This window comes from Lonchura striata, chromosome 25, assembly GCF_046129695.1.
Source record: "Lonchura striata isolate bLonStr1 chromosome 25, bLonStr1.mat, whole genome shotgun sequence".
Lineage (NCBI taxonomy): Eukaryota > Metazoa > Chordata > Aves > Passeriformes > Estrildidae > Lonchura > Lonchura striata.
The window spans coordinates 6,121,362-6,146,499 of NC_134627.1; the positions used below are offsets into that span (position 1 = coordinate 6,121,362).

The 25,138-nt window shown below is 49.6% G+C and overlaps 1 protein-coding gene and 1 pseudogene across 1 annotated transcript; one reads left to right on the forward strand and one right to left on the reverse strand.

Moving 5' to 3' along the window:
- Window positions 1-5,976: 5,976 nt before the first annotated feature.
- On the reverse strand, window positions 5,977-9,962 carry LOC110471879 (pre-mRNA-splicing factor SLU7 pseudogene; annotated as a pseudogene).
- A 6,678-nt stretch (window positions 9,963-16,640) lies between these two features.
- On the forward strand, window positions 16,641-24,935 carry VAT1 (vesicle amine transport 1). Its single transcript, XM_021532932.2, has 6 exons — window positions 16,641-16,967; window positions 17,799-18,006; window positions 18,338-18,508; window positions 18,596-18,685; window positions 19,585-19,826; window positions 20,821-24,935. The coding sequence occupies exons 1-6, from the start codon at window positions 16,641-16,643 to the stop codon at window positions 20,920-20,922; spliced, it is 1,140 nt and encodes a 379-aa protein (XP_021388607.2). The 3' UTR covers window positions 20,923-24,935.
- Window positions 24,936-25,138: the final 203 nt, after the last annotated feature.

Below are 25,138 nucleotides of genomic sequence, written 5' to 3' on the forward strand. Positions count from 1 at the left end.
CCGGTGCTGCCCGGGGAAGCGGAGCTGTTCCCTGGGGAATTCGGCAGGGACGGGGACAGCCGGCGTGCTCAAAAACCCCGCAGCCCCGATGGCCGCGGCCAAGGGACATCAGCGGGGCAGGGAAGCAGTGTCTGCAGCAGCTGCGTGACCCCAGGCTGGCCCCACAGCCCTCTGCAGAGAGGGCAGCGATTTCTGCTCTCCATCCCTCCTTGACAGCACATCTATAAATTACAGGCAGATATTTTAATTAGCAGGCTTCTCTGCTGCTAGTATTTTGTTGGCCACGCTGCAGGAAGATTCACCTAAATGGCAAACTGGCTGTCACAAAATGCAGTAAAAATAGACACAAGGAAGACAAAGAAGGCCTGGAGAAAAGGAAATGAAAATGTTTTGGCAGCGAAACAACATTATTAATGGACTGAGGGGGCAGATTGTTTTTGCTGAAATCACAGGCATATTATGCATATAAATACTGGTGCTGTGAATGGTGTTGGAACAAGTAAAGAGCAAAACCAGGGTGCATGGCATGGGGGGTTGCCATGCAGGTACCCTGTGGTTTCAGGTGCTTCTTGGCTTTCTGACACCCCTGCCAGCTGAGCCCCCAGGCACACACCAGCCTCAGTCAGCACTTTGGTGAGCTGGATGCCTCCCGTGGTCACAAACCATGCAGGTTCCACATCTCAGGGTGCACCCCTAGGACAGCAGCCAAGTGCAAGGAGGGCTAAAGGTGTGTCTGAAGCACATTCAGCTGGCCAAACGGGAATTCAGGTCTCACCTCATCCTCACATACCAGAGAAGACCTGAAAGCTGAAGGGATGAGGTGGTCCGAGGAGAGAAGGCGGTCTTGGAATCCCTGCAAAGGTAGTCCTGGAATCCCTGCAGCTCCTGTCCTCAACTGATCTAATTCCTGGATTTTGTGGGTCAGGAGCTGGCTCAGTCAGTTCTTTGTTCTGCAGCTTTGCTGTGGGGTTTGCTGCAGCATCCCTGGGCCTCCCAGCCTTATTTAAGCAAAATGATGAGTGACTCTCTCATACTTGTTTCCTCCAACTCTCCCTGGGGAAAGGAGCCTGTGCAGCACTGACAGGTTTTATAAGGCCTGTAGTGATTTTTTGCCTTCTTATATGTGCGCATGTCACTCCATTTTTATGCAGAAGAATGGAAATAAAAGTTCATTGTCTTGTGACTGCAGGTAAAGGAGTGCAGGGTATCCATCAGCATCACCTGGAGCAAGGTTTTCCCCTTTCTGACAGCACTTCACCATGTTTCTCAATAGGAATTTGATTTTTGCTCTCAACCATCAGATTGTTGAAACCCTGCTCCAGTGGAGGCAGGACGCTCTCTGCAGGGAGTACTCAGAGCTCTGCAAACCCAGCAGCCACATTCTCCTTCAGGAGAGGGAGAGGCAGCAAGCTGCCCCTCCTGCTCAGAGCTGCTGGGCACCATCATGGCTGAGCCTCACATCCCCTCAGTGCAGAGCACCCCTCGGCAGGCAGCACTTGCAGAATATAGTCACCAACCCTTCCTCATGGTGTGAATTTTCTGAGTAGGCTGCAGAGACACGCTGTGACTGTCACTGTGTGTGGAGAGGCGACAGATGGCTCTCACACATTTGCTCCTGGAAGAGCTTCCCCAGCGCCTGGATCCTCCCTTGCTGGTCCACCCTCTCGGGGTCTTAATTGCTAATATGGATTACATTTATTGTGCTATATTGATGCCATTTTCTATACAGAAACTGGAATATATTCTGCACTGGGAAATTATACTGTGAGAAGCCAATTTTCACTGAAGGACCCACAGCCTGAAAATTGGAGCTTGTGAAATCTCGTTCTGGTCTGCAGAGCCCCAGAGTTTGGTCCTGTACAGCAAATCAGAGACTCTGGACTGAACTTCAAACGTGGTGAGCAAGTGAATTACTGAGTGAGAAATGTCCTGGAGTCTGTTCCATGGCCATGGTCCCTGTGAGAAGCCCAGACACACCTGGTGAGAGATGCCCTGGTGTCATCCTGGGATCAGGGACAGAGCTCCTGCTCCTCACACCATGCAGTGACAGTTTCCTGCATTTTTATGATTGTTCTCTTTGACATTTTTCTCACCGTGCAATGTCTTATTTCCCAACCTGGGACAGAAATAAGGGATGCTCTTTAGTGTCTCACCAGATCTTTTTGGACTTGTCGAATATGGGAAAGAAACCACCCAGGCCAAGCTGCAGAGTATTGCTAACTATGAACACTTGGAGTTACATAATTCAGCCCAGAGAGGTGCTATTTGATGCTTTCCCCTAGAAAACAAAAAGGTAAAAAGGCAGTAGAGTGTCATACACAGGTAGAAGAATTATAAAAGAAAGACCTTATGAAATCAGGCCTCACTCTTCTAAAATTGCCAAAGCTGACCTGTCCTTTCTTCTAAGTGCAGCTAACAAGTAATTTGCAAGTTGCCATGTGAAGCTATTTTGCGAGTGAGAAGTTCATTTAACACAACAATGGGCGGGGAAAAAAATGTACCTGTGGAAATAATGAAATTGTCCCATGAGATCCCACAAAGATAAAATGTAAACATGTCTAGAGACAGAAAATTTGATAGACACACTAGCCCTTACTGTGCAATGAACTGAGTTTCACTGTATTGCTGACCAATTAGGTTCAACACAGTGACTTCTGATATTTCCTACAAATATGAGCTTGGTGAATAAAGAATTGGCTTTCTGCATGAAGAAAATGGAGTCTCGGCTGATTTATTCCAACATACGGTGATCCGAAGACGCGATCGACGCCGCACGAACATCCTGTCACAAAAGGTGGTAAAATGAGCCAGGCGACCACAGGAGCGGCGGCGAGACGGGATTTAGAGCCGGAATACACGAAATCGAAAAGGAGGATTGCAGCCGAGTGCGGCCGAGGCGGCAGCGAACAGCAGCCTCAGCGAGAGCAGACACAGCACTGGCCGCAGCATCAGCACGGAAAGAAATTCAAGCAGCGAATATGCCAAGCAGCAAAAGGCTGAATCAGCCGCGGGATCAGGGAACAAGCAAAGGCAAGGGCCAGTGAAGCGGGACCGAACAGGGAATGCTCGGGGCAATGAACACAGCGCCCGGGAGAGAGCGAGCAGCCGGTGAGAGTAGAGCTGCGAGCTGCAAACGCGGTCCTGAACCGCGGGAGATGCGCGGTCCTGAGCTCCTGAACCGCGGGAGATGCGCGGTCCTGAGCTCCTGAACCGCGGAGGATGCGCGGTCCTGAGCTCCTGAACCGCGGGAGATGCGCGGTTCTGAGCTCCTGAACCGCGGGAGATGCGCGGTCCCGAGATCCTGAACCGCGGAGGATGCGCGGTCCTGAGCTCCTGAACCGCGGGAGATGCGCGGTCCTGAGCTCCTGAACCGCGGGAGATGCGCGGTTCTGAGCTCCTGAACCGCGGGAGATGCGCGGTCCTGAGCTCCTGAACCGCGGGAGATGCGCGGCCAAAAGAGAGCGGCGGGAGGTGAGCAGGCGGAGCTGCCGAGGTTTTGAGAAGAGCCAGCGCTGGGGACCGGGGCTCAAGGAGAGCCGTGAGTGCGCGGTCACTGCTGAAGCGTGGGGAACAAATCGCGGGTAGAGCCGTGCCGTGGAAATGGCACGCGGAAACGTCCGCGTGACGGAAAGAAAGCCCAGCTGTGAGTTAGAAGTGGCAAAATATGTTGGGGAAAAAGAAAGAAAGTGCGGTAAGTATGGGCTGATACCTCTGTTACTCTGTTGTGTGGTCCAGGGGCTGGTCAACGATTCGGCAAATGCATTTAGGGGAGCGGTTCCGGGACAGCGCTTGTGTGTCTGTGTGTGTCTGTGTGTGTCTGTCTGTGGGTCTGTCTGTGTGTGTCTGTCTGTTTGTGGGTCTGTGTGTCGGTGTGTCTGTGTGTCGGTGTGTGTCCGTCTGTGTGTGTGTGTCTGTGTTTGTGTCTGTGTCTATGTGTGTCTGTCTGTGTGTCCGTCTATCTGTCTGTGTGTCCGTCTGTGTGTCTCTGTGTCTCTGTGTGTGTCTGTGTGTGTGTGTGTGTGTGTGTGTGTGTCCGTCTGTGTCCCTGTGTCCGTGTGTCCCTGCTGCGGGACACACGGACACACAGCCCCGTGTCTTTTACCTTCCCCGCTATCCCGGGGCCGGACAGAAAGGAAAGTGAGGGGCGATCGGGGCGGCGAGACAAACCGCGTGGAGAAACAAAGAACGCACCAGGACCTCGGGACCAGAACTGAGCCGCGTGCCCTGGCAGGATTACCCCCGGCGGATTCAGATCCCGGTCCCGCGGCCACCGCGGGCGGCGGCGCCCGAGCGGGTCCCGTCCTCCGGCGGAGCTCGGTCCTGCGGCTCCAGCGGGGCCGGAGAGGGTTTTTAGCGAAGTTTCTCTGGGGACCAGCGGCCCCCCGGGCCGGGCCCCGGGCAGCGCTCCCCGCGGAACTCGCGGGCTCCGGAGCAGGAGAGCCGCGGGCGCTTTGTGCCGTCCTAGCGTTTTCTACTTCGGTCTTTTGGTATTTTCCCCCTTACGCTGTGCAGTTTTTAGGGTTTGTTTTTTATTGCCTTTGCCCTCTTTTTCAACCACAAGTGTTTTTAGGGGGCAGAACAGAGGTGCAGCGGCACAGGACAGTGCCCAGAGTTTTCCCTTCCCCACTTGGGACTGGCTGATTTATATTTAATTGCTGTTCATCTAAGAGACCTCTTGTAGATATGACTCGGCCGCTGCAGTTCTGTTCCTCTTTTTTTTTTTTTTTTTTTTTTTTTAGCAAAACAAGATTTATTAAAGGCGTGGGGGAAAACACAACAACACGAGAGCTCCTGGTTTAGCTATACAAAAAAGCAAAACATCTCACTGTACATTTAATGGTGCCTGTGCAACTTTTAAACAGGATTTTAACATTGAGTCCACCCTACCTCCTCCTAGAACTTAAGGAAAAGAAACTACAAAAATACCTTTTTACCACCTCAAACAACTGCAGCTAGAGGTGTCTGCACAGCATCTCCAAACTTTCTGGTTTGTAGTTTTTAACACATGCTGCACAAAAATGTCTTTATCCAGACAAGTCAGGATTAAGTCACTAAAGTCTTGCTGGATGTTCTCCTCGTTTGCTTCCCCATGCTGCTGCTGTGTTTGTGAAATTTCATTTTTCATCTCTGACAGGGATATTCCACTGCAAAGTGATCAAGAAACTAGGTATTCTTTTACAGTCATGAGACAGGCTTTACAAGTAAGAAGCTCTAGTAGTAGTTGTGGCAATTTTTGTCAATTATTTTTGACAATATATGTTCTATATTGATACCTGCTGACTAGTCAGTTTTACTGTATCACAACTTTATGCACTATTTGGTCAAATATATATATGTGTATCAGTTGGCCAAATAAATGTAGGATTTCAGTCAGATCTCCTTCAAGAGCTTACAGAGTAGGTGTATGTATTTTATCTATACATATGTTATTGTAAATGCAGGTGAACCCAATGGGAAGAAATGACAATGTCTGACTCAATTCAGAAGTCTGAATTATTTCTTTATTATAACTATGCTAAAATACATTAATAAACTATGTAAAAGGAGGATACTAAAACTACATAGGACTTTCTCTGACTCTCAGGCTCAAACAATCCTCATCAGAATCCAACCAAGCAGTCACTCCAGGTAAACATTTCTCCAAACCCATTCCACATAGGAAAAACAAGGAGCGGAAATAGAAATTGTTTTCTCTTTCATTTCTCTCTGTGCACCTCTATGAAAATCCTGAGAGGGAGAAAAATGTGCTTGCCACAATATATGTGTGTGTACATACGTTTCTGTGTTTGTATACATACACAATTACAAAACTCCAGTAACTACTAGGCTGCTTGTGTCTGCTGAAAGAAGCTTCCACAAATTTCTTTAGAGCACAAAAAGGTTTCTACCATTTCAGATGGGTGCAAATTTAAGTGTCTAGAGAGTTGTAAATAACAGTGGGAAAAGCTTTGTGTACTGGAATGGTGCCTCCTGTGATTACTGCCCAAGAAAAGAGACCATGGGGTCATCAGGCCTCTGTCTTTTCATTCTGTAGGCTTCCATTCTCCTCTCCTGTTGGCTCCCTGGCTTCACACTGGCTGTTGTATACTCTCTTCCTCTCATCTAACTGCATGATTTCTTTGGTGTGGAGAAGTCGAGCCTCTTCAGCATTTAGGGCCTTTTTTATTTTTCTTGCTTCTTTTTCTCTTCACCCTCACTGTTGGAATTTGAGCTCTTCTTGTGCTTCTACTTTTTTGTCTCTTTCTGTTTCTCTTGGTGGATCTCCATCAGTGTTTTGGGTTTGGTCATGTGTTCTTCCTCCTCAGGCTGCTCTTCCATTAAAATTGCCTCTGTATCAGCAATTTCTTTCCCAGCTTCTCCTGTACAGTAGGAGTACTTGACAAAGGAGTGACAGCACTTGCAACCCCACTTGCCTTTCCAGTACGAGCCCCAAATGCATGAATGGTTGTTGATCTTCACATCCTCTTCATACTCAGAGCAAGCAAGAGCTTTCTGCTGTCCTTTGATGACTGTTCCATGCCTAGAATGCTCCACATAATCTTCTGTTTGAGCTAACAGCAGTTCAGCTGGGGGGGCATCTAAATGTTCTTGTCCCCCATACTTCTCTGGGATGCTTTCATTCTGCTGTGCTTTGAAATCTTTTTTTTTTTTTTTTTGCCTTGAAAGATTGATAAAGGAGCTCTAATTTTGTAGGGTCTGCTTGAAGATGAACTTCAGAGCCTTTGTCATAAGCCTCCCAGGCAAGGAGCTGAGTCTGTGCCATTGAAATGGCATCGCCTGTGTAGCAAACAAAGTTGTCACCTGCATAACCAACCTCACCTGGATTCTTGCCTGTGTTGGTATAAGGGTTCTCCCTCATTGCTCTTGTTTTGGGATCATAATAAGCAGAGCTTGGATCTAGATTCCTCAAGTATTTAGCAATATCTTCCCGAATATGCAAATTCCGGACTGTGCTGTGTCTTTTAGAGCCAAAGTTCTGCCCAGGCATATCAACGTCATCTTCACTGCTATCATCTCTTTCTGCCTGTGAATTTGATTCCTCTTCTCCCCACTGGTGTCTTGGGGAGTTCACTTGCTCCAGCTTTCCTGATGCCAACTCCTTCTGGAGCTTCTGTGCTTTCAGTGCACATTTGGCCAAATCAACCTTGGAATATTCCTCAACAATTTTCATGTGCTCCTCTGGGTCATAACCATTCCACCGGTCTCGCTTCCCATCGTAATCAAACATCAGCTGAGGCTGCACAAGTTCATCTGGGGCAATATTCAAGCTTAGCTCCAGCTTTCCTGGGCCTCTCCATGCAGTCTTTCTTTTTGTGTGTCAGTGCCCCTCAGTTCTCACGGGCTCCTTTGCGGTACCTCGTGGCCACAGCGTGCTCCTGGACTCCTCGTTTGCACCAATCTCCAGAGGAGCTGCACCGTTTCTGCTTCTCTGGCTGAGCTCTCTGATGCTTTAGTGTGGGTCTCTCAGAAGGATCTATGTACCATGGTACTGAGGAGATGTACTGAGGAATGTGAGGGTTGATATCTTTTCCTTCTTCATCCACTTCAGCAGGTGCATTTCCTAGTTTTCTCTGCTTTTCTAATTCTTTCTTTTTCCTCCAATCTTCCCTTGTCATCTTCTTTGATTCCTCCAGGCTCACACCATCTGCCACTCCTGCACCTGAGGACGTTTGGGTTTTTCCTGCCCAGCCACAGCACAGCCCCACAACACCTCACTCCCCTGTGTGCCTGCACTCTCCTCTTCTCCCAAGATTATTTGCAGCAATTAATTTCAAGATCTTAACTAACTCCTATGACCTTGACTTTTATCTGCAGCAGTTCTTTCAAGTTTAGAAATAATTAACTCACTTACAGCTGAAGCAGATGAAGTCAGCATACAGCCTGACACCCTGTGAGTCAGGTGTTGGTAGCAGTCTGAATAAATGGTGGCTGCAAACCTCCTGAAGTGGCAGGTGGGGTTTTTTGGAGCAGGGATCCTGTAGAAGGGTGGAGTTTTCCTCTGAAGGTCCAGTGGAGGCATAGAAGAGTCTAGTCTTCCTCTGGGAATCTGTGGGAAAAGGCTGACTGTGATGTTCCAAATGCCAGATTATATCCAGGTAGGAATGCTTGGCTCCTCCCCCTGGGCAGAGCATCTCCCAGTGGGATGATGGAATTTTATCAGCCATGCAGGGACACTCAATGGCCATGAACAGAAGATAATTAACATTTAATGGCCCATGAACAGAAGATATCTCCTGGAGGAAGGATTGGTTGTGCAGGAGATAAAGAAAACTGCCCCAGCTGGTTTTAACAGCTGGGGATAGAAGACATACTCCTGGTTACATCTTGCATTGCAATGCAAGACAGTTAAATATCACTTTTCTACATTGTAAGATGTATAGATGTTTTCTTTTAAGATGTATAGTTGTACATCTTTTAGATATATGGTTGTTTTCTTTTAAGAGGTGAGTCTGACTAAAACAGCTGTGATGGAACACTGGTAAACACCTGTTTGTGGATAAAGAAGATACAGCGTGTTCACCCTTGGTTTTATCAAACATTCTATTGCTTGTCACCATCTCTGCTGTTTTATCCTCCATAGATAACCCAGGAGAGTCAGTTATGAGTCTGCATTATGGCTGTTATTGATTGTAAGTTGTTTCAGTGTTTTCCTCTGTTTCATTTTGCTGTCATAGTTACATGACTGCTTAGAAAGGTGTTATCTCAACTTCCTAAGACAGTTACTGCTGATATATTGATTACATGAGGTGAATTTACTGATTTTATGAAAGGTATTATTCATAAGATGCTATTACTGTATTTATAGCCAGCTTCTTGTAGGCTTTAACATCTCTTTGTGTAATTATCTAAAAGACATGTGTCATTTCAGGATCCTTCTTTTTTGTTCTCTAGCTGTTTATGCATCTCTTAGACCAGCTGGGCTCTCTGTCTGGTCCCTGCACTGGCTCTGTGTTTTGACCCAATGCTGTCTCACAATTTTAAGTATTTTTCAGAGTGCCAAGAAGAGATACCTGAGCTTCATTGAAAGCCTCCTCTGAACTACTAATCTGGTGGTTTTTCCAGTTATTACTGCAGAAGCACTGCAGCAGCTTGCTGTGTTTGAAGCATCTCTATCCTGAAGGAAACTTCAGAGGGATCCAACTACTGGATGGTTTGATTAGTCCTTAATCCCAAGGCTTTTATTCATAACTGATATTTTTAGAGCCTTGTTTTAAAATGTGTTTAGGGAATTCCCTCCTAGTTGGAGCTTTGAAGGTAGCCAGGCCTTGCCTATACCTTCATGGAGAATTTGCCAATAAACCCAGGTGTTTTCTGCATCAAAACTAGATTCAGGTCACTTCAACTTGGCAGTTTGACCCTTTATATATGACAGCTGAACCTATTTTTAGCTTGGGAATTATTATCTGGAAATAATTTTCCAAGCCCTCACTAAACTGAGGTTTGTCAACTGTTCACAGACTCTGGGATGATGGTACAGTAATTCAGAGATTCCTAATTACCTGATTTCACATGTATTATTAATTATGTGTATTATCTGAAATACTCTTAATTGTTGTACCTGACTTATTCCTGATTCAGTTTCTTGCTCACTACATGTAATATTTTGCCTTGATGTTTCTTCATGCTCATAACCAAAGACATGCATCTCATTTGAAAAACACAAAAAGAAGGGGAATTTAGTGCCTTAAGAACATCCAAATAATGTAATATGTACATTAGAAATTTAGACAACAAATCCTTTCGAATAATGCAATATTTGCATTAGAAAGTTGGAAAAAATATCAAATCTAAATGCCAATTGAGTGTGCCACAGCAAGGCCTAATGGAGTCATTGACTGGAAGAGAGGGTGTGCTTGTGTTTTATCAGCAGCAAGTTCAAAGCTGTCACCTGTTTTAAAAAAAACAACTGTGTCTGCAAACTGCAGAGGCAATTTGCCAACAAAACCTGATCTCACCATCATGGTGTCGTGCTCCTGCTAACCTTCCTCAGCTACTCCCTGTTCCAGGATCCAGGAGGACAATCAGCGATGTCGAAGATCAACATTTCCAGCTAATGGACTTTCTCCTGAGTCTCAACTATTTGGATTTTAAAACAATGGTCATTTATTTCCTTTTCCCTAAGAGATATTGGGCATTATTCTTTTGTTTGCTCATGCTGCAAAACCCTGTGTCAATGACATGATAGAATTTGATACGTTTTGGTGATTGTAATCAGACTTTTATGTATCTTGTCCCATATCTAACAGATAACCAGTGATAGTCTTAACATCAGAACATATGAGCCTTTTTAAAATTAACAAAAAGGGTGAGATGTCATAGACAGGTAGAAGAATTATAAAAGAAAGACCTTAAAGAAGCCTGAAATCAGGCATCACTCTGCTAAAATTGCTAAAAGCTGGCCTGTCATTTCTTCTAAGTGCAGCTAACAAGCAATTTGCAAGTTGCCATGTGCAGCTATTTTGCAAATGAGAAGTTCATTTAACACAACAATCTATTCTGAGGGTGGAAAAAAATGCACCTGTGTAAACAATGAGATTTGTCCCATGAGAACCCACAAAGATAAATTGTAAACGTATCTAGAGAGAGAAAATTTGATAGACATACACAATATTAATGAACTGAGTTTCACTGCATTGCTGACCAATTAGTTTTAACACAGTGACTTCTGATATTTCCTACAAATATGAGCTTGGTGAATAAAGAATTGGCTTTCTGTATGAAGAAAATGGAGTCTCAGTTGATTTTTTCCTACAATAGAGATGCAGCAAAAGAATACAAGTCAGCAGCAATTAGGAAGGTTAAAAAAAGAAAGATAAAAAAAATTCCCAGCCAAATCCCCTTTCATGTGTCCAGCCTGTTTACATTCTGGGCTAGAATAGTGCTGATCTGACTCACCGCTGGCATTAATGAAGTTTGCACCTCTGGGTGAGCAATTTAATTTATCTCAGCAAGCCAAAGCTCATTAGAACAGCCCATAAATGCTATCAGATGAAAGCAGCATCCTTCAGCAATCTCAGGGATTAAAGGAAGGAGGCATTCAAGTGCCAAGGCTTCTGCTGGAAAGCCTGCAGTGGGAGCGTGTGTGCTGGAGGCTGAGGAAGCACAATGCCTCCGTTTCTGCTGCGGATTTCTCTGTGTGGAGGCAGTGGTCTGAGCTTCTGAAGCACTCACTGGAGGTGAGCAGCTCCCTTGCCTCCCAGTTTCTCTCTCCAGACATCTTTCCTCGGGGTTCATCAGGCCCAGGAGCAGCAGGACAGAAATGGGGGGTCTGGGGGACTCTGTAGGGCAGCCACATCTGGTTTTTCTCTCTCCAGGGAACAGAAGGCTCCTTGGAGGGCACTGCAGCATGAAGGCATAAAACCAGACTCGGGATGTGAGGAGGAAAATGACTGATTCTGTTCTGCTGCATGTGGGAACCTCCTCGCCACACACGTCCTGTCCTGGGCTGGATCCAGCCCTTGAGCTGCAGCTGCCAGAGCTGTGCTGGCCTTGCCCTCCCCTCGCTCTGGGTGCAGCCGTGCAGCACCCACACATCGTTCCCACCCTCCCCTCTGCCAGGGCTGCAGCTCCAGCAGCAGCACCAGCTGTGAGACTGGCACAGCATGCCCAGCTGAGCGGCCCCTGGCAGCGGTGCTCACTGGAAATGGCTCCTTCAGCAGTCGGAGTGATCTCCACTGCCTTCATATTTGAAATCATACCATTTTGCAATTCTTTGTCATGTGGAGGTGGGGTGGACAAGGGAAGAACAGAAATAAACCCTCTAACCTTTTGTTTCTTTTCAATTTAATTTAAAAAATGAATTGCATATCCTAAATATAAACTAGAGAAAAAGCAGGTTTTAAACTCTTCCTTTCTGCTCAGTGGAAATGGCTCCTTCAGCAGTAGGAGTTATCTTCACTGCCTTCATATTTGAAATCATACCATTTTGCAATTATTTCTCATGTGGAGAGTGGTGGAGGTGGGATGGACAAGGGATGAACAGAAATAAACCCTCAAACCTTTTGTTTCTTTTCAATTTAATTTAAATAATGAATTGCATAAGCTAAACATAAATTGGAGAAAAAGCAGGTTTGAAACTCTTCCTTTCTGCAGGCCCAGCACAGCGAGGCAGCATCCTCCAGGCTGTGGATGCCTGTGGGGCTGCAGGGTGCTGGGCAGGTCCCTGCTGCATCGGAGGGATGGGGCTCTGCAGGCAGGCTGGGCTCAGGTGAGGGCTTTGCCTCTGCAGACCCACTGCTGATGTGTCAGTGCCTGCCTCGCTTTTCTCTGCAGAGCTGCTCCTGTTCCTGGGGTGAGGCAGGGAGGCACCGAGCAGCTGGTGCTGCTGAAGCAGTGCCAGCACCTTCCAGCAGCCAGAGCCCTCAGACAGCAGCAGAGGTGTTGGTGGGGCAGAGAAACCCAGATCTGGATCCAAGGCACAGCCACGCTGCCCACTCCTGCCCCTGCACCCCAGAAAGCCCCAGCACACAGAGGCAAGTGTGTGCATTTTCAGCTGAGCAGATAACGGTGTTCTCGTGTGTGCACAGCATGTGGATGTGCTAAGCCTGTGATTTTGGGACTAGAATTGTCAGTAAATTATTGATGCTGTGGCATAAGGTTGAAGCTAAGGAGACTGATTCTCATTTCACACGATTTCTCCAAGGACTGCAGTGGAGAAAGTGCCTCCTTCCAGAGGGGGACACGGTGGGATGCTGTTCTGTGCACACCTGGAACTGGCCTCATGCCATTTGCTCGTGCTGCACATCCGCAGCCTCTGCTGCTGAGGCTCTGTCAGAATCTGTGGTATTGATGATTCCAAGATTGTAAAAGTCTCTTTCTGCCCCGCTGCCAAAGAAGAAGTCATAATTCATCTGTGCTGGTTTCCAGGTTGTTTATTCTGTTTATCTCTCACATGTTCTGCTGCCCTGCCCAGCTCTGTCCTGCAGGGCAGCGTGTGGGGCTCTGCCCTCAGTGGGATGTGACAAACATTAAATACCAGAAACTCCCTGGGCTGGATTTACAATAACATGCCAATATCTGTCACCTACGTTGAACAGTGTGTCACCAGCCTAAACCAACAGAAAAATGCCAACACCACAGTGAAACATGGAGGGCATGAAGAAGGAGAAGAAGAAGACACACCCAATTTCCTGCATCCTGTCCCCTTTGGACCCCTTATCTAGAATCCTAAAATTTTACTTTTGCACCCATGCCACACTTAATTATTACTTCTATCAAACACTCAGAGCTTGTGATTCATCCTGTAGGATTGAAAACTCTTTTCCATGGCCAGAGATCACAGCCAGTGTCTCTGGGGGTTCTGTCCAGGGGGGTTCCTGACCCCTGCCAGGGTCCCAGGGCAGCCAGAGGGAAGCTCTGGATTCCCACAAGGCTGTGCAGGGGAAGAAGCTGGAGAATTCCAGCCCATGCACTGTGGGAATGTTGCTCTGTGCTGAGAGGATTTCTTCAGTCTGCTGCCAGTGTGAGGAGTGAGCACCATCCACTGAGCTTCAGGCAGCACTTGACAAGTGCCTCAATTTGTCTGTGATCAAACCAGCAGCGCAGGGAGCTGCAGCTGTGAGTGGCAGCTTTGTCTGAGGGGTTGTGTCAGATCTCTTCCACCTGCTGCTCTAGCTGTCAAATGGAAATGTCATTTACTGTGATCCAGGCACAGTAAGTGTCACCAGGAGGCACAGCACTCCTGGTACGTGTGATGCAGGTGGGACATCTTGTCTGTGTCTCCCTCTCTGTGCATCCTAATGCTGCATAAATGGGTGAGGAAAAGGCAGAACAGAGGCAGGAGGAATCTTTCTCTTGAGTTCCCAACAAATCCAGGTAGATGGATGGAGGCCAACACTTGCTGTAGAGCCAGGATACCAAAGTGCAGAGCCCTGAAAGCATGTGTGGGTCCCAGCACCCCATGGGGGCTGGCTGCAGCCCCACAGCTGCTGCCCAGGCTGAGCCCTTGCCCTGGCCTGCAGCTGGGGGAACAGAGAGCAGGGGGCTCGAGGAGCGTGGGCAGCACCAGCAGAGCAGGAGAGGGGGATGGTGGCACCAGGTCAGGGCCAGAGCTGGAATGGGGAACCCCAGGTCCGAGCACCTCACCCTGGTGTGGAGCTACCCCATGTCCATCAGCAGCCCCTGGCCACCTGTGGGGTCTCAGGGAGCCCTGCCCTGCAGGATAGTTTTTGTGGGCCTGAGCCTCTGGGGTTCTATCCTGAGAGAGCCCTGGGAGCTGGCACAGGCAGCTGCTTGCTGACAAGAAAACTGCTGCCGGTTTTTCTTTTTTTTTTTTAATCTTCTGCCTGGTCATTGTTGAAATGTCCTTGAGAGCAGAGGAGAGGGAGTGCTAGAGCCCTTCGTAGAAATAAAAGGACAAGGAACAAAGGGCCAGGCAGGGGAGCTGGCGCTGCTCCTACTGTGGCACATCCTCCTCAACCCCTTTCAGGGGATTGGGGGGACTGCAGAGGCCAGAAAAAGCAGGACAGCAGATTTACAGGGAGGTGCAGGGCTGCTGGAAAGCTGAGTGTGTGGCAGAGAGAGAATGACAGCAGCTACCTCGGTGGCCTGTGCCCACCTCTGCCTGTAAATCACAAGTCAGCACTATTCAGAAAGGCCCACGTGCTTCTGGGCAGCAAAAGCTCACATTTGGAGAGCTTGCTGGGAAATGGGCTAGAGCAGTGAGCAGCAATTCCACTGGGAAAGAGTTCTGTCTAGCTCATGCTCCCTTGCAGATGTGCAGCAGTGCCCTGTCCCCAGTGGGCAGTGCCCTGAGGTGCTGGGCTGCAGCTCAGAGTGTGCCAGCTGCCAGTGCCCAGCACCAGCACACCAGCACCTCCCTGGCTGCTCCCCAAAACAGCCTCACTCACACCAATTCCACAGCAGCAGCAAGCCAGGACTGACCTTAACCCTGCTGCTTCAGCACAGTGAGAAATCCCCCCCAGCAGCACACAGAGTGACCTGGGGAGGATTTACAGGGACAATGTTACTGACTGAGCTGATAAGGAAAATCTGACTCAGAAACAAAAAAGAGACCAAGGCAGGAAGAGCATCCTGCCCTACCACAGGCACCTGCCACTGTGCAGAAATGTCCCTGTCCTGTCCAATCTGCTCCAGAGCTTCACACAGCCAGAGCAGTCTCACAGAGGAGGAATCTGACTTCCCAAATCCACTGCCTTCACTGACCACTCAGTCTCTGGGGAGCATTCCCTGAACTCTGGGGTCCATAGAGGCTCCCTTTGGGCCAGCATCCCCCTTTGGTTTCATCCGCCACAAGCGCCCTGACAGCTGTGAATGTAAATCACTGAAAGAAGGAAGGCTAGGAAAGCTCCTAGGAAGAGCAGTAGAAGATAGAGGATTGTTTTGATTGCTTCTTTCTAATCTGGGGTGTGGGACATGCCCACACATCAGGAAGGCACATCTGCATTTCTCAGAGCTGACCAGCGGCAAGCAAAGGCTGAAGCTGTACTGTAATCTTGCCGTGCAACTGGACATGAGTTTCCTCCTTGTTCCCACTGCAGCCACTCCAACACCCATAAATCTGCCACACATCATGTGCAGCCTGCCCCAGGCTCTGTCCTCCTGCCTCCTTTCCTGTCTTTGTGCTCCTTTTCCTGAGCAGTCCAGACACTGCCAGGGTCAGGGCAGCCCAGCCCGGAGCTGTGGCTCTGCAGGACACAGCCCCAGCCATGCAGAGCTCCTGCAGCCAGCAAAGCCCTGGAGATGCCCGGTTTTGCTGATCCGTGGGCCAGCCAGAGCTGTCACAGGGCTGGCAGTGCCCTGCCCTGTGCTGGGTTTTGCTTGGCTTGGGAATAACACAGAAATTTCCCAGCACACTGCTTATCCTCTAGGTGGTTTGTGTTTTCTTTTTGGGCAGGGATATTTGTGTGTTTTGGGGGCTCTCTGATTTGCTCACTTGAGCAGTCACCTGCAGTGGCCTGTGGCATGTTAGGGATGGGCTCACCAAGCCCAGACAAGTGAGGTGTGAATTCTGTTATGCTCTGCACACGCAAAAAGGCACCAAGTCGGTATTCCTGATGGATAAGGGATTGTTCACACGTTCCCAGTGTGATATCTGGAGCCGAAGGGGGACATGAGCAATGAGCTGGCGGAGGAGGCTGATGTCTGCTGGCAGAAAGAGAGGCTGGATCCAGCGATTTGTCTGCACCCGCTGCCTAATTTATTTGTCTCTAGTTGCAGGACTGGAACTCTGTTCCTCCCTCCGACCGCCGTGTAGCCCGTGCCTCCTCCCTGTGGCCCGCAGCCATCGCAGACCCCGCAAGTGTCAGGATTTCCGCACTATAAACTGTAGAAGTAACTCAGGGAAATGATGCTCCAGCAAAACTGCCATTTCAACCATGCGCCAGGAAAGGACGCAAGCAGCGTGTTTGCTCGAAAGGAATCATTCAGAAAAAAAAAAAATAAAATAAAATAAAATTGAAAAGGGAATATAAAATATTAAAAAAGGCAGCGTGGAGGAGAAGATGCTCGGTGGCGGCGGGGGCTGGGTACGGCTGGGACGGCGGGCCCGGGGGCTGGCCGGGCTCGCCGCCACGCCCGCCGCCGCCGCCGCCGCCGCCGCTCCGCCCCCGGCCGCGCCCGGCTCTTCCCCGCCCGCCGCCGCCGCCGCGCCCGCACCGCTCCCGCCGCTCCGCAGCGCCATGTCCGCCGAGCCGGCCCCGGCCTCCGCCGCCCCCGAGCCGGTTCCCGGCCCCGAGCAGCCGGCGGGCGGCGGGGAGGCGGGGGAGCACCGGGCGTTGGTGCTGACGGGGTTCGGCGGCTACGACAAGGTGAAGGTGCAGGCGCGGCGCGGCGCTGAGCCGCGGCCCGGGGAGGTCTCGGTGAGCGTCCGCGCCTGCGGCCTCAATTTCGCCGACCTGATGGCTCGGCAGGGCCTGTACGACCGCCTGCCGCCGCCGCCCGTCTGCCCCGGCATGGAGTGCGCCGGCACCGTCCGCGCCCTCGGCGACGGCGTCCGCGACCGGCAGGTGAGCGCGGCCCGGCGGCCCCGACCCGCCCGCAGGCGCGGCCCCGGCCGCTGCCCCGGCGCGCTGGCGGCGGCCCGGGACTCCCGGTCGGCCCCGGCAGCGCTGAGCCCCCGCCGGGGACCCGAGCGATCCCACCCGCGGGGGATTCGGCGGACAAAGGCCGTGCACAAAGGGGCAGGGCCGGCAGCATCCCCGGGCCGGCAGCATCCCCGGGCCGGCAGCATCCCCGGGCCGGCCCTGCTGCTCCGGGAGAACGGGAGCGCTGCCGCCCGACGGGCCGGAGCCGCGGGGCGGAGTTGGGGACGGCCGTGTGCCTTAGATCCAGGAGATTTTAAGTTTGGACGTGCATTTTGCATGATTGATGCTACTAAACGTTTCCCAAAGGCTCCCGCCTCTTGGCAGGGTGATCCGTACAAGGAGCAGCAATAATATTTTTCGGTGTTTAGGCTTCTGCTCCCAGCTTGGGCAAGGAGGGCAGGACATGATCCTCCCCCCCTTGTGTTGTTGGGGGTCTAGCATGGATTCAGTGGTTGGTTTGGGCAACCACAGTTTGGGTTTGGGTACCTCTACAAAGCCAGAGCCTGGGGTGCCTGTGGTCTCTGAGGTTCCTGGTGTGTGCCCAGGTCTGTGGTGAGAGGCGCTGTGCTGCTCCTCCCGATGAGGAGGAGCAGGCTGTGGTCTCCTGCCTGAGTCCAGGGGTGCTGCAATCCCTGCAGACTTCTGCAGAGAACAGTGTGTATGCACTGGCTCTGACATAACCAAGGGTAAGGGTCTGATGGCTTCTGCTAGCCTTGGGGGCTTGTTTCAGACCACCTTGTCCTCTGATTTTAGGTTGGCGATAAGGTGATGGTCCTGGCCAGGTCAGGGCTCTGGCAAGAAGTGGTGAATGTGCCGGCCAGTCACACCTTCCCAATGCCTGAGGGGATGAGCTTCGAGGAGGCCGCTGCTCTTCTTGTTAACTACATCACTGCCTACATGATTCTGTTTGACTTTGGAAACCTGAGACCCAACCAGAGTGTCCTCATCCACATGGCTGCAGGTAAATAGTTCTTGCCAGACCATGCTGAGACTCTTGGTTTTACCACACAGCTTCTGAATAAGAGTGACATGGGTGAGGAAATTATCAGAATGGGGCCAGACTGACAAAATGTCACCTGGCAGAGATGGAGGCTTCATGCTGACCCCATTTCCCAGCAGCTGGGATCAGTCCCTCCTAGTGTGTCCCAGGCATCAGCCTCACCAGGCAGAGCCTCTATTTCCCTGCTGCTGTGCTGTGTGATTGGTACAGGCGGGGATGATTTACCCGTTCAGAGGTTTTTCTGACTGCTGGGGCTGTTTGCTTTTAAATCTTTCTTACTGCGGATTTTCAGGTGGTGTGGGAACTGCTGCCATCCAGCTGTGCAAGACTGTAGAAAATGTCACCATTTTTGGCACAGCATCTGCCTCCAAGCACGAGTCACTCAAGGAGAGTGGAGTTGCTCACCCCATTGACTACCGAACGATGGATTATGCAGAGGAGGTCCGGAAAATCTCTCCCAAAGGTATGATGTGGTGGAGGACTTCTGCAGCTGTTTTGTATTTCTTTCAATTACACAGAAACTTGTGTTTACTTCCAATTCCCTCTCCAGGTGTTGACATTGTCCTGGACCCTCTGGGAGGATCTGATACATCCAAAGCTTTTAACCTCTTGAAGCCGATGGGCAAACTCATCACTTACGGTGAGTGTGAGCAAGGTGCCCAAACCCAGGGACTGTGTGGTGGTGGATTGGGATCTACACAGGAATGCTCCGTGTCTGGATGCAGGAACCATCACTGTTCCTCACTGCACCCTGTGCTGTAGCTCTGTTATTTCATTAAGGTCTTCAGGATGCTTTGGATTGGTGAGAGACTGAGGGGGAGTGAGATTTGTGTCTTGTCCCCAGAGCTGTGTGCACAGGCTGCAAGGCTCTTCCTTCCCATGGTGAAATCTCTTGGAGTAAAAGCTGGGGCCTGCAGGGGAAGCTGGAATGTCCTCAGGGAGGAATACTGGCATAGCTGCTTTGTCTAGGCTGAGTTAATGCACAGCCTTGCTTTTCTTTTAGAGGATGTGTGGGAGATGAGGTTTGAGGCTACTGAATACTTATCTCTCCATTCCCCAGCCCTGGAACACTGTGATTTTGTCCCACAGACAAAGCCCTCACACAACCCCCAGTGGGATTCCAGACACTTGCACCAGTGTGCTGCTTTGGTTGTCCCAGCCACTGCAGCGTGTGATTCCCCTGGAGAAGCAGGGCTGGAGGAGAAGGGGAAAGCTGTCCTGCCAGCCTGGCAGGTTGTCACTTGTAACCCTTTCTTACCTCTGCCAGCCCTCCAGTCTAGCTGCTGCTGCCTTAGGAGGGCTAAAGAGAGTAGTTCCGCATTTTTGCCACATGAGTGCTGATAATACAGATTCTGTGTATCTTGAGGCTGAGGCAGGTGCCTGTTTCCACTGAAGGCTGACTGGGCAGGTTCTGCTGTGGTCAGTTCTCAGCTCTGTCCCTCACTGCTCAGTGGCTGTTTCCCTGTCTGAGCTGTTCCATGGCATGCCCACTGCCTCTTGTGTTGTGTTCTGCTCACCTGAGGCTTGCCTTCTTTTCAGGTGTAGCAAACCTGCTCACTGGGCAGAAGAAGAACCTCATGGCTATGGCTAAAACCTGGTGGAACCAGTTCAGCATCACTGCCTTGCAGCTCCTACACCAGAACAAGGCTGTGTGTGGCTACCATCTTGGATATATGGATGAAGAAGTTGAGCTTCTCAGAAGTGTTGTAGCCAAGCTGGTTAACCTGTACAGTCAAGGCAAAATCAAGCCCAAAATAGACTCTGTATGGCCTTTTGACCAGGTGAGTCTGAGCTAACATACAGGCAGTGGTACAGAGTAAGCACCTTGTCCATGGGGCCTGAATTGTTGAAAATGTCTAATGACCATCTGTTCTCAAACATTCAGTGCCTTATTTATTTTAAAATATTAAGGCTGAGTAAAGTGGCTGGGCTATTGTGCTCCAATGCACAGGGCTGGGCAATGCCAGACAGTGTCCCTGTGGAGCAGGGCAGCTCAGCTGTGCTCCAAGGGCAGCAGCAGCCAGGAGGGGGTTGGGTTATACACCAGACTGCAGCATGCCCTGAGAAGTCTGCACCCCATAATTAAACAGACAGATGGGAAGGCTGTTGCTGCCCTTCCAAGAGTGCAAAAGAGCCCAGGCAGTGAAGCAGAATGAGGATATTAGAAGGGAGCAGCAGGTTTTCCAGCAGCTCTGCTCTGCTCAGGGTTATTGCATTGATGTGTCCAGGCAGAGTCAGGCTCTTCCCTTGGGAATCCTGTGCTGGGCAGGATCTGCTGCAGGGGAGCAAAGAATTAAGTGATAGTCAGTGTTCATACCTGAGAACTAGTCTGATGCAAAGGCTTAAGGAAAGTTTTGGTTCCAGGCCTGGCCTAGGTGCTTAAAATAATAATGATAAATTCTGTGCATATATTGTTTTGTGTAACTGGTGGAAGCTTTGTCCTGCTGGCAGGTGGCTGGATTCCTCCCTTTGGGGAGGAAGTTGTGGTGACACACACTGCACTTCCACATTTGTGTGAGCAGAGCCTCCTTGTGTGTGTTAAGGTTGGGCTGTGTGAATTCTTGAGGACAGTTTCCTATAGGCCTTCTGGGGAAGTTGCCTGAGTCTGTCCAAAACACACCTGTGCAGGAGGACCTGAATGCTTGGGACTTGCTTGAGCTGCCAGGAAAGCTGCCTCCCAGTTATCAGACTGGTCTGGGGGTGCTGAGGGGCCCAGGAAGGGCTTGGATGCTCTCTGCAGTGGGTGGGGACCTTACAGACTCCTTTTGCTTCCAGGTGGCAGAGGCTATGAAGCAGATGCAAGAAAAGAAGAATGTTGGAAAAGTCATCCTGGTTCCTGAAGCACCCAAGGAAGAACCTAAAAAAGTAGAGAACTAAGGAGAAGAGATGTATGCAGATTATGAATTCATGGTTTAACTCCTTGATCTCTCTGGGACCTGGAAATGGACAGATCAGTATCTTCCATCTTTCACCAGTACAAGAACATCATGGTTATCATTCAGACGAGGTTTGCATGCTCTTGTTGTGACTGACCCTTTGCCAGATATGCCTCCTGCTCTCTCTTTTGCAGCCTGTTTATTTCATACTGTTTTCTAACCACTTGTTACTCCACTGAATTTCCAGATTAATCTTTTTCTCTGGCAGTGAGGCTGAAGCTTCCAAGCAGTTGGTGACTAACAACTGCACAGCCTGTCACTGTAAAGTCACAGCACAATGTACTGTAACAACTGCCAAGTGTCTCTGCAGAAACTGAGCCCTGCTGAATTGTTTGCACTGTCAGCTTTGGGAAGCCTGTTCAGCAGAGGATTGGCCAAATGTAGGATGTTTCCTCCACAGCCAAAGGAAAACCACAGCTGGTCTAGTTTAATTGGAGCAGAGGTTGTCCTTCTGTTCACACTAACCCAGCTCTATTCCTTCTGCGTTTTGTATGCCACTAACACAGCCAGATAGTAACAGCTCATGTTGTTTTTGCCTTGACCATCCTGGCAATTTGGAGTGTATGGCAGATCATACTTCATTTGCAGTCACTTCTCTGTGCAGTCTGTAAAATCCCCAAACAGGCTGGGCTGAGCTATGTCTGACTACAGAAGAAAAGTTTCAATTAGATAACCTGATGCTGTCCATTTTCTATTTCCAAATTGTATAGAGAGATCTGAGCAGTGTCTGATTCTTAGAGACCGTAAGGACTCAACTGTGTCTCAAACGACTGGAACAATTGATGTTGGCTCTGTGCTTTATTATGTTGGGCTCCAAGTTGGTATTTTTAGGGCTTCACCCTTCTCTTTGTATTTCCAAGGGCTACAGTATTGAATTGGACTTCACTGAGATGGAAACAGAATAATCCCCTATTAATGCTTTGTGCAGTGCCCTGTGCACTGAGGAGGTGTTGCAGTTTGGGAAGGAACTTTCAAGAGCCACTCCTGTGGGCTGGCTGCCCAGTAGCGTGGGCTGGCTCTGGCTGTGGCACACTGGTTAGTAAAGCTGTTGCCAGGGTAGCAGTTAGATGGTAAACAGCCCAGCTGTGTGTCAGGCCTCTTGACCTGCACAATTCTGAGCAGTTTCCCATTGTGTCCTGGCTCATTTGCTGCAGCAGGGCTTGACTCTTCTTCCTCTGAATCTGTGTCTTGGGGCTCAAGCGCTGAGGGTTTGGGAGCTGCCTGGGATGCTGCTCTCTATACCAGAACTGTTTCCTCTTCTTTTCTTTCCTTGTGTGCATTTGGAAACAGAGCTGTGTAGAGACCCAAGCCCAGCTCTGTGAGCACCTTGAGCCCTGGATGATGCTGTCCTTCCCACTGGATCCTGCCTGCAGCACTGAGCAACTCTGGTGCTGTCAGTGCTTACCTGGCATGGATTGTAGGTGTGGTGGGCTTTTGGGCTTCATTTTGGATTTGAAATGGTAAACCCAAGGGCACTAAGAAGAGCTGCCCATCATGGAAGAACCTGTGCTTCAGAAGCAAAACCTTGAGACTAGAATCCTGCTTAACTAGCCCAAAGGGAGGGCCCAGGGCCCAAGGAGGGCAGGTACCCACTGGGCACAGGGCCGGGCATGCAGCCCCATCACCACCCAAGAGAGCCCAGGGCTGGAGTTTCTCTCTGGCTTCTCCCTCAGCCTCCTCTAGTGGGACTCCTGCCTGCCACTGCAGCTTGTGGTTCAGGTGCCTGGGCTCAGAGTTCTTTAACAATGCACTGGCACAGCTTCCAGAGGTCATGCCCCAGCTAACTTTAAATATTGCAACAATCCTGTTCCCTACAACCTCAGAGAAGTGCTGGAGTCCTCTCACAGATCCTTGTCAGTTCATCTCTTGAACTTCATAAACACAGGCTGATGGAACTCTCAAGCACAACTTTTTACCTTTCTGAATCCAAAATCTTGCTGCTTCTTTCAACCTGCCCTGTTGTGCTAATTTAGATTTAATCCAACAGTGTCTAATGCTGCTTTACCAGGTGTGAAAACAGACTGTCTAAATTGCTGAAATGGAAAATCTGGACCTGTTCCTCTGAGAAACTGGACTTCACCTTGATGCCAGGGCAGCATGCTCAAAAGGCACACACAACCCTGCACATCTGGCTCTGCAAGATTGTAAAAGGGAAGCTGTTATGGTGTGTTTCATAGTAACATCCTCTCTCTCCCTGCTTTATCCTGAGCCAATCTCGTGCTCAGTGCCTTACGTGGATGGCCTTGGGTCAGGCAGTGTGGCAGGGCTCTCACAGCTCCCCATCAGACCCCTCTGCCCTGCTGCCTCCTGTGTGCCACAGCAAACAGCATCTTGGTGCCTTCTGCTACATGACTAGGAAGTCACTGGGGCCTTTTCCATTCTGGCCTTTCAAAGTATTGCCAAAACACGGTTTTGACTCTTATTAACTCTGTTTTGTGAACTCTGGTGATGTTGTTGGACTTTCCATGAATTAGCTGTTCTCTCCCCAGGTGTTCCAGCCTTTCTGGGGCTGACCTGGTGCTTCTGTACCCCCCAGTCCCTGTTGTAAAGCCCTTGTCTTTCCCAGGGCAGCTCCAGAGTGAGACTTTATCAGCTGCTCCAGCCTTGGCTCTTTAGAAACAATCCTAGCTCCTGGCTCTTTTTGTCTTCTCACATGTCTTCTACGTAGAAATTCCTGAAGCTCTTATCAAGGCAGGAACACCAAGCAGTTACTGCCTGTTCGAGGTCAGCACTGACTATTTTGTGTCTCTTGGTAGCAACAGTGTTTTCTACAGGAAGAGCAAGATTAAATGTAACCTTGCAATCCTCTGCCGCTGCTCAAAGTTCCGCTCTAGGTGGGTGTGGTTGGTTGTGTTTTGGTTTTTTACTTTTCTTTTTTATGGGCCAGTAAGTATAGAACCTATGTACAACAACTTCAAGTGTCTTAATCCAGTTAACCAGCCGGTTTGTATACTAAGGACCAAAGCATAAAAACCAAAACAAAACCCTAAGATAAAAATCATTTCATTCAATGTTGCTTGTTTAGGGCAAAGTTGTGCTACTGAGGAACTGGGAGATTCCTGTACTTAATCATGTGTGCCATTCCAGAAGTGCAATTTAATGTTTATTTTACTGATTGTCTTGACTGAAAGGTTGTGCCATGAGGAGTCCAAGTGGAAGTGTAAGGAGATGATGAGTGGAGGAGGCACCCACAGCCCTGCCCGCTGCAGGGGGCTCGGTGCCAGTGCCTCTCCTGTCATTGCTGTAGTGGCCTCCCAGCCTGGTGCTGCTGCTTCTGGACAAAGTGTAACTCCTTCGCTGTCACCAGGCAGCAGTTGCCACATTTTTTGACTCTGAAGCTCACTTGTGTTGCAAGCTGACTGCAGAAGGGGAAGGGAGCAGAGGTGGCCTCTGCTTGCACAGAAGAGTGTGGCCCCTGCCAAGTGTTTTGGGAAGGAGTTCAGCTCTATATTTTGTTTCAGACACCTGTATTAAACTAGAATTGATTGGCCAGGGAGAAGTAAGAAGCACTGTGTGTGTGATGCTTCAGCTGGTGCAGGATTCTGGCCTGCTGACAGCTGCTATCATAGGTGTTAAACCACTCGGGTTGCCTGAAGTCTCTGGTGTGCTGAGCCCTTGTGATGGCAAAGTGTTATTGGCAAGTAGTACATGAGCATGATGTGAAACGTGTTAGACTCTGAGTGAGCCTCTTACAGCATATGGTCTGGTCTGTACTGTCTGAAGTGTGTTGATTTGCAGATTTGTGATATGAGTGATGCTCATCCTACAGACACATAGCAAATCTTTTGTTTAAAAAATATATTTCGCTTTGTGCGTGTAACCAAGTTGGACAGAAGACAACTGTGCCACTGCTGTTTACATGACTACAATGTGTACTGCTCCTCTGTCAAATGTTACCATATGCCTTATGTGTTTCAAATGTTAATTAAAAGCATAACAAAACCTTCCACACTATGCTGCTCAGGTTTCTGTTGTCGTGAACCCTCTGCCCACAGCAGATTCAGTTGACAAAGCGTAATGCCCCCAGCAGGAGGAGATGCCTCTGCTCTCAGTGACAACTGTTAATTACTAGCTTGAGTGTTGTTCCCGACACTCGTCCTGGAGGGCAGCCATGAGGATTTTTGTTTGTGAAGCCTTTAGCTGGGCTCTGCACTTCC

Coding starts and splice junctions, on each gene's coding strand:
- VAT1 (XM_021532932.2), top strand. CDS start 16,641: ATGTCCGCCGAGCCGGCCCCGGCCTCCGCCGCCCCCGAGCCGGTTCCC. Junction 18,509..18,595: donor CCGGAAAATCTCTCCCAAAG/GTATGATGTGGT, acceptor TTCCCTCTCCAG/GTGTTGACATTGTCCTGGAC. Junction 18,686..19,584: donor GGGCAAACTCATCACTTACG/GTGAGTGTGAGC, acceptor CCTTCTTTTCAG/GTGTAGCAAACCTGCTCACT.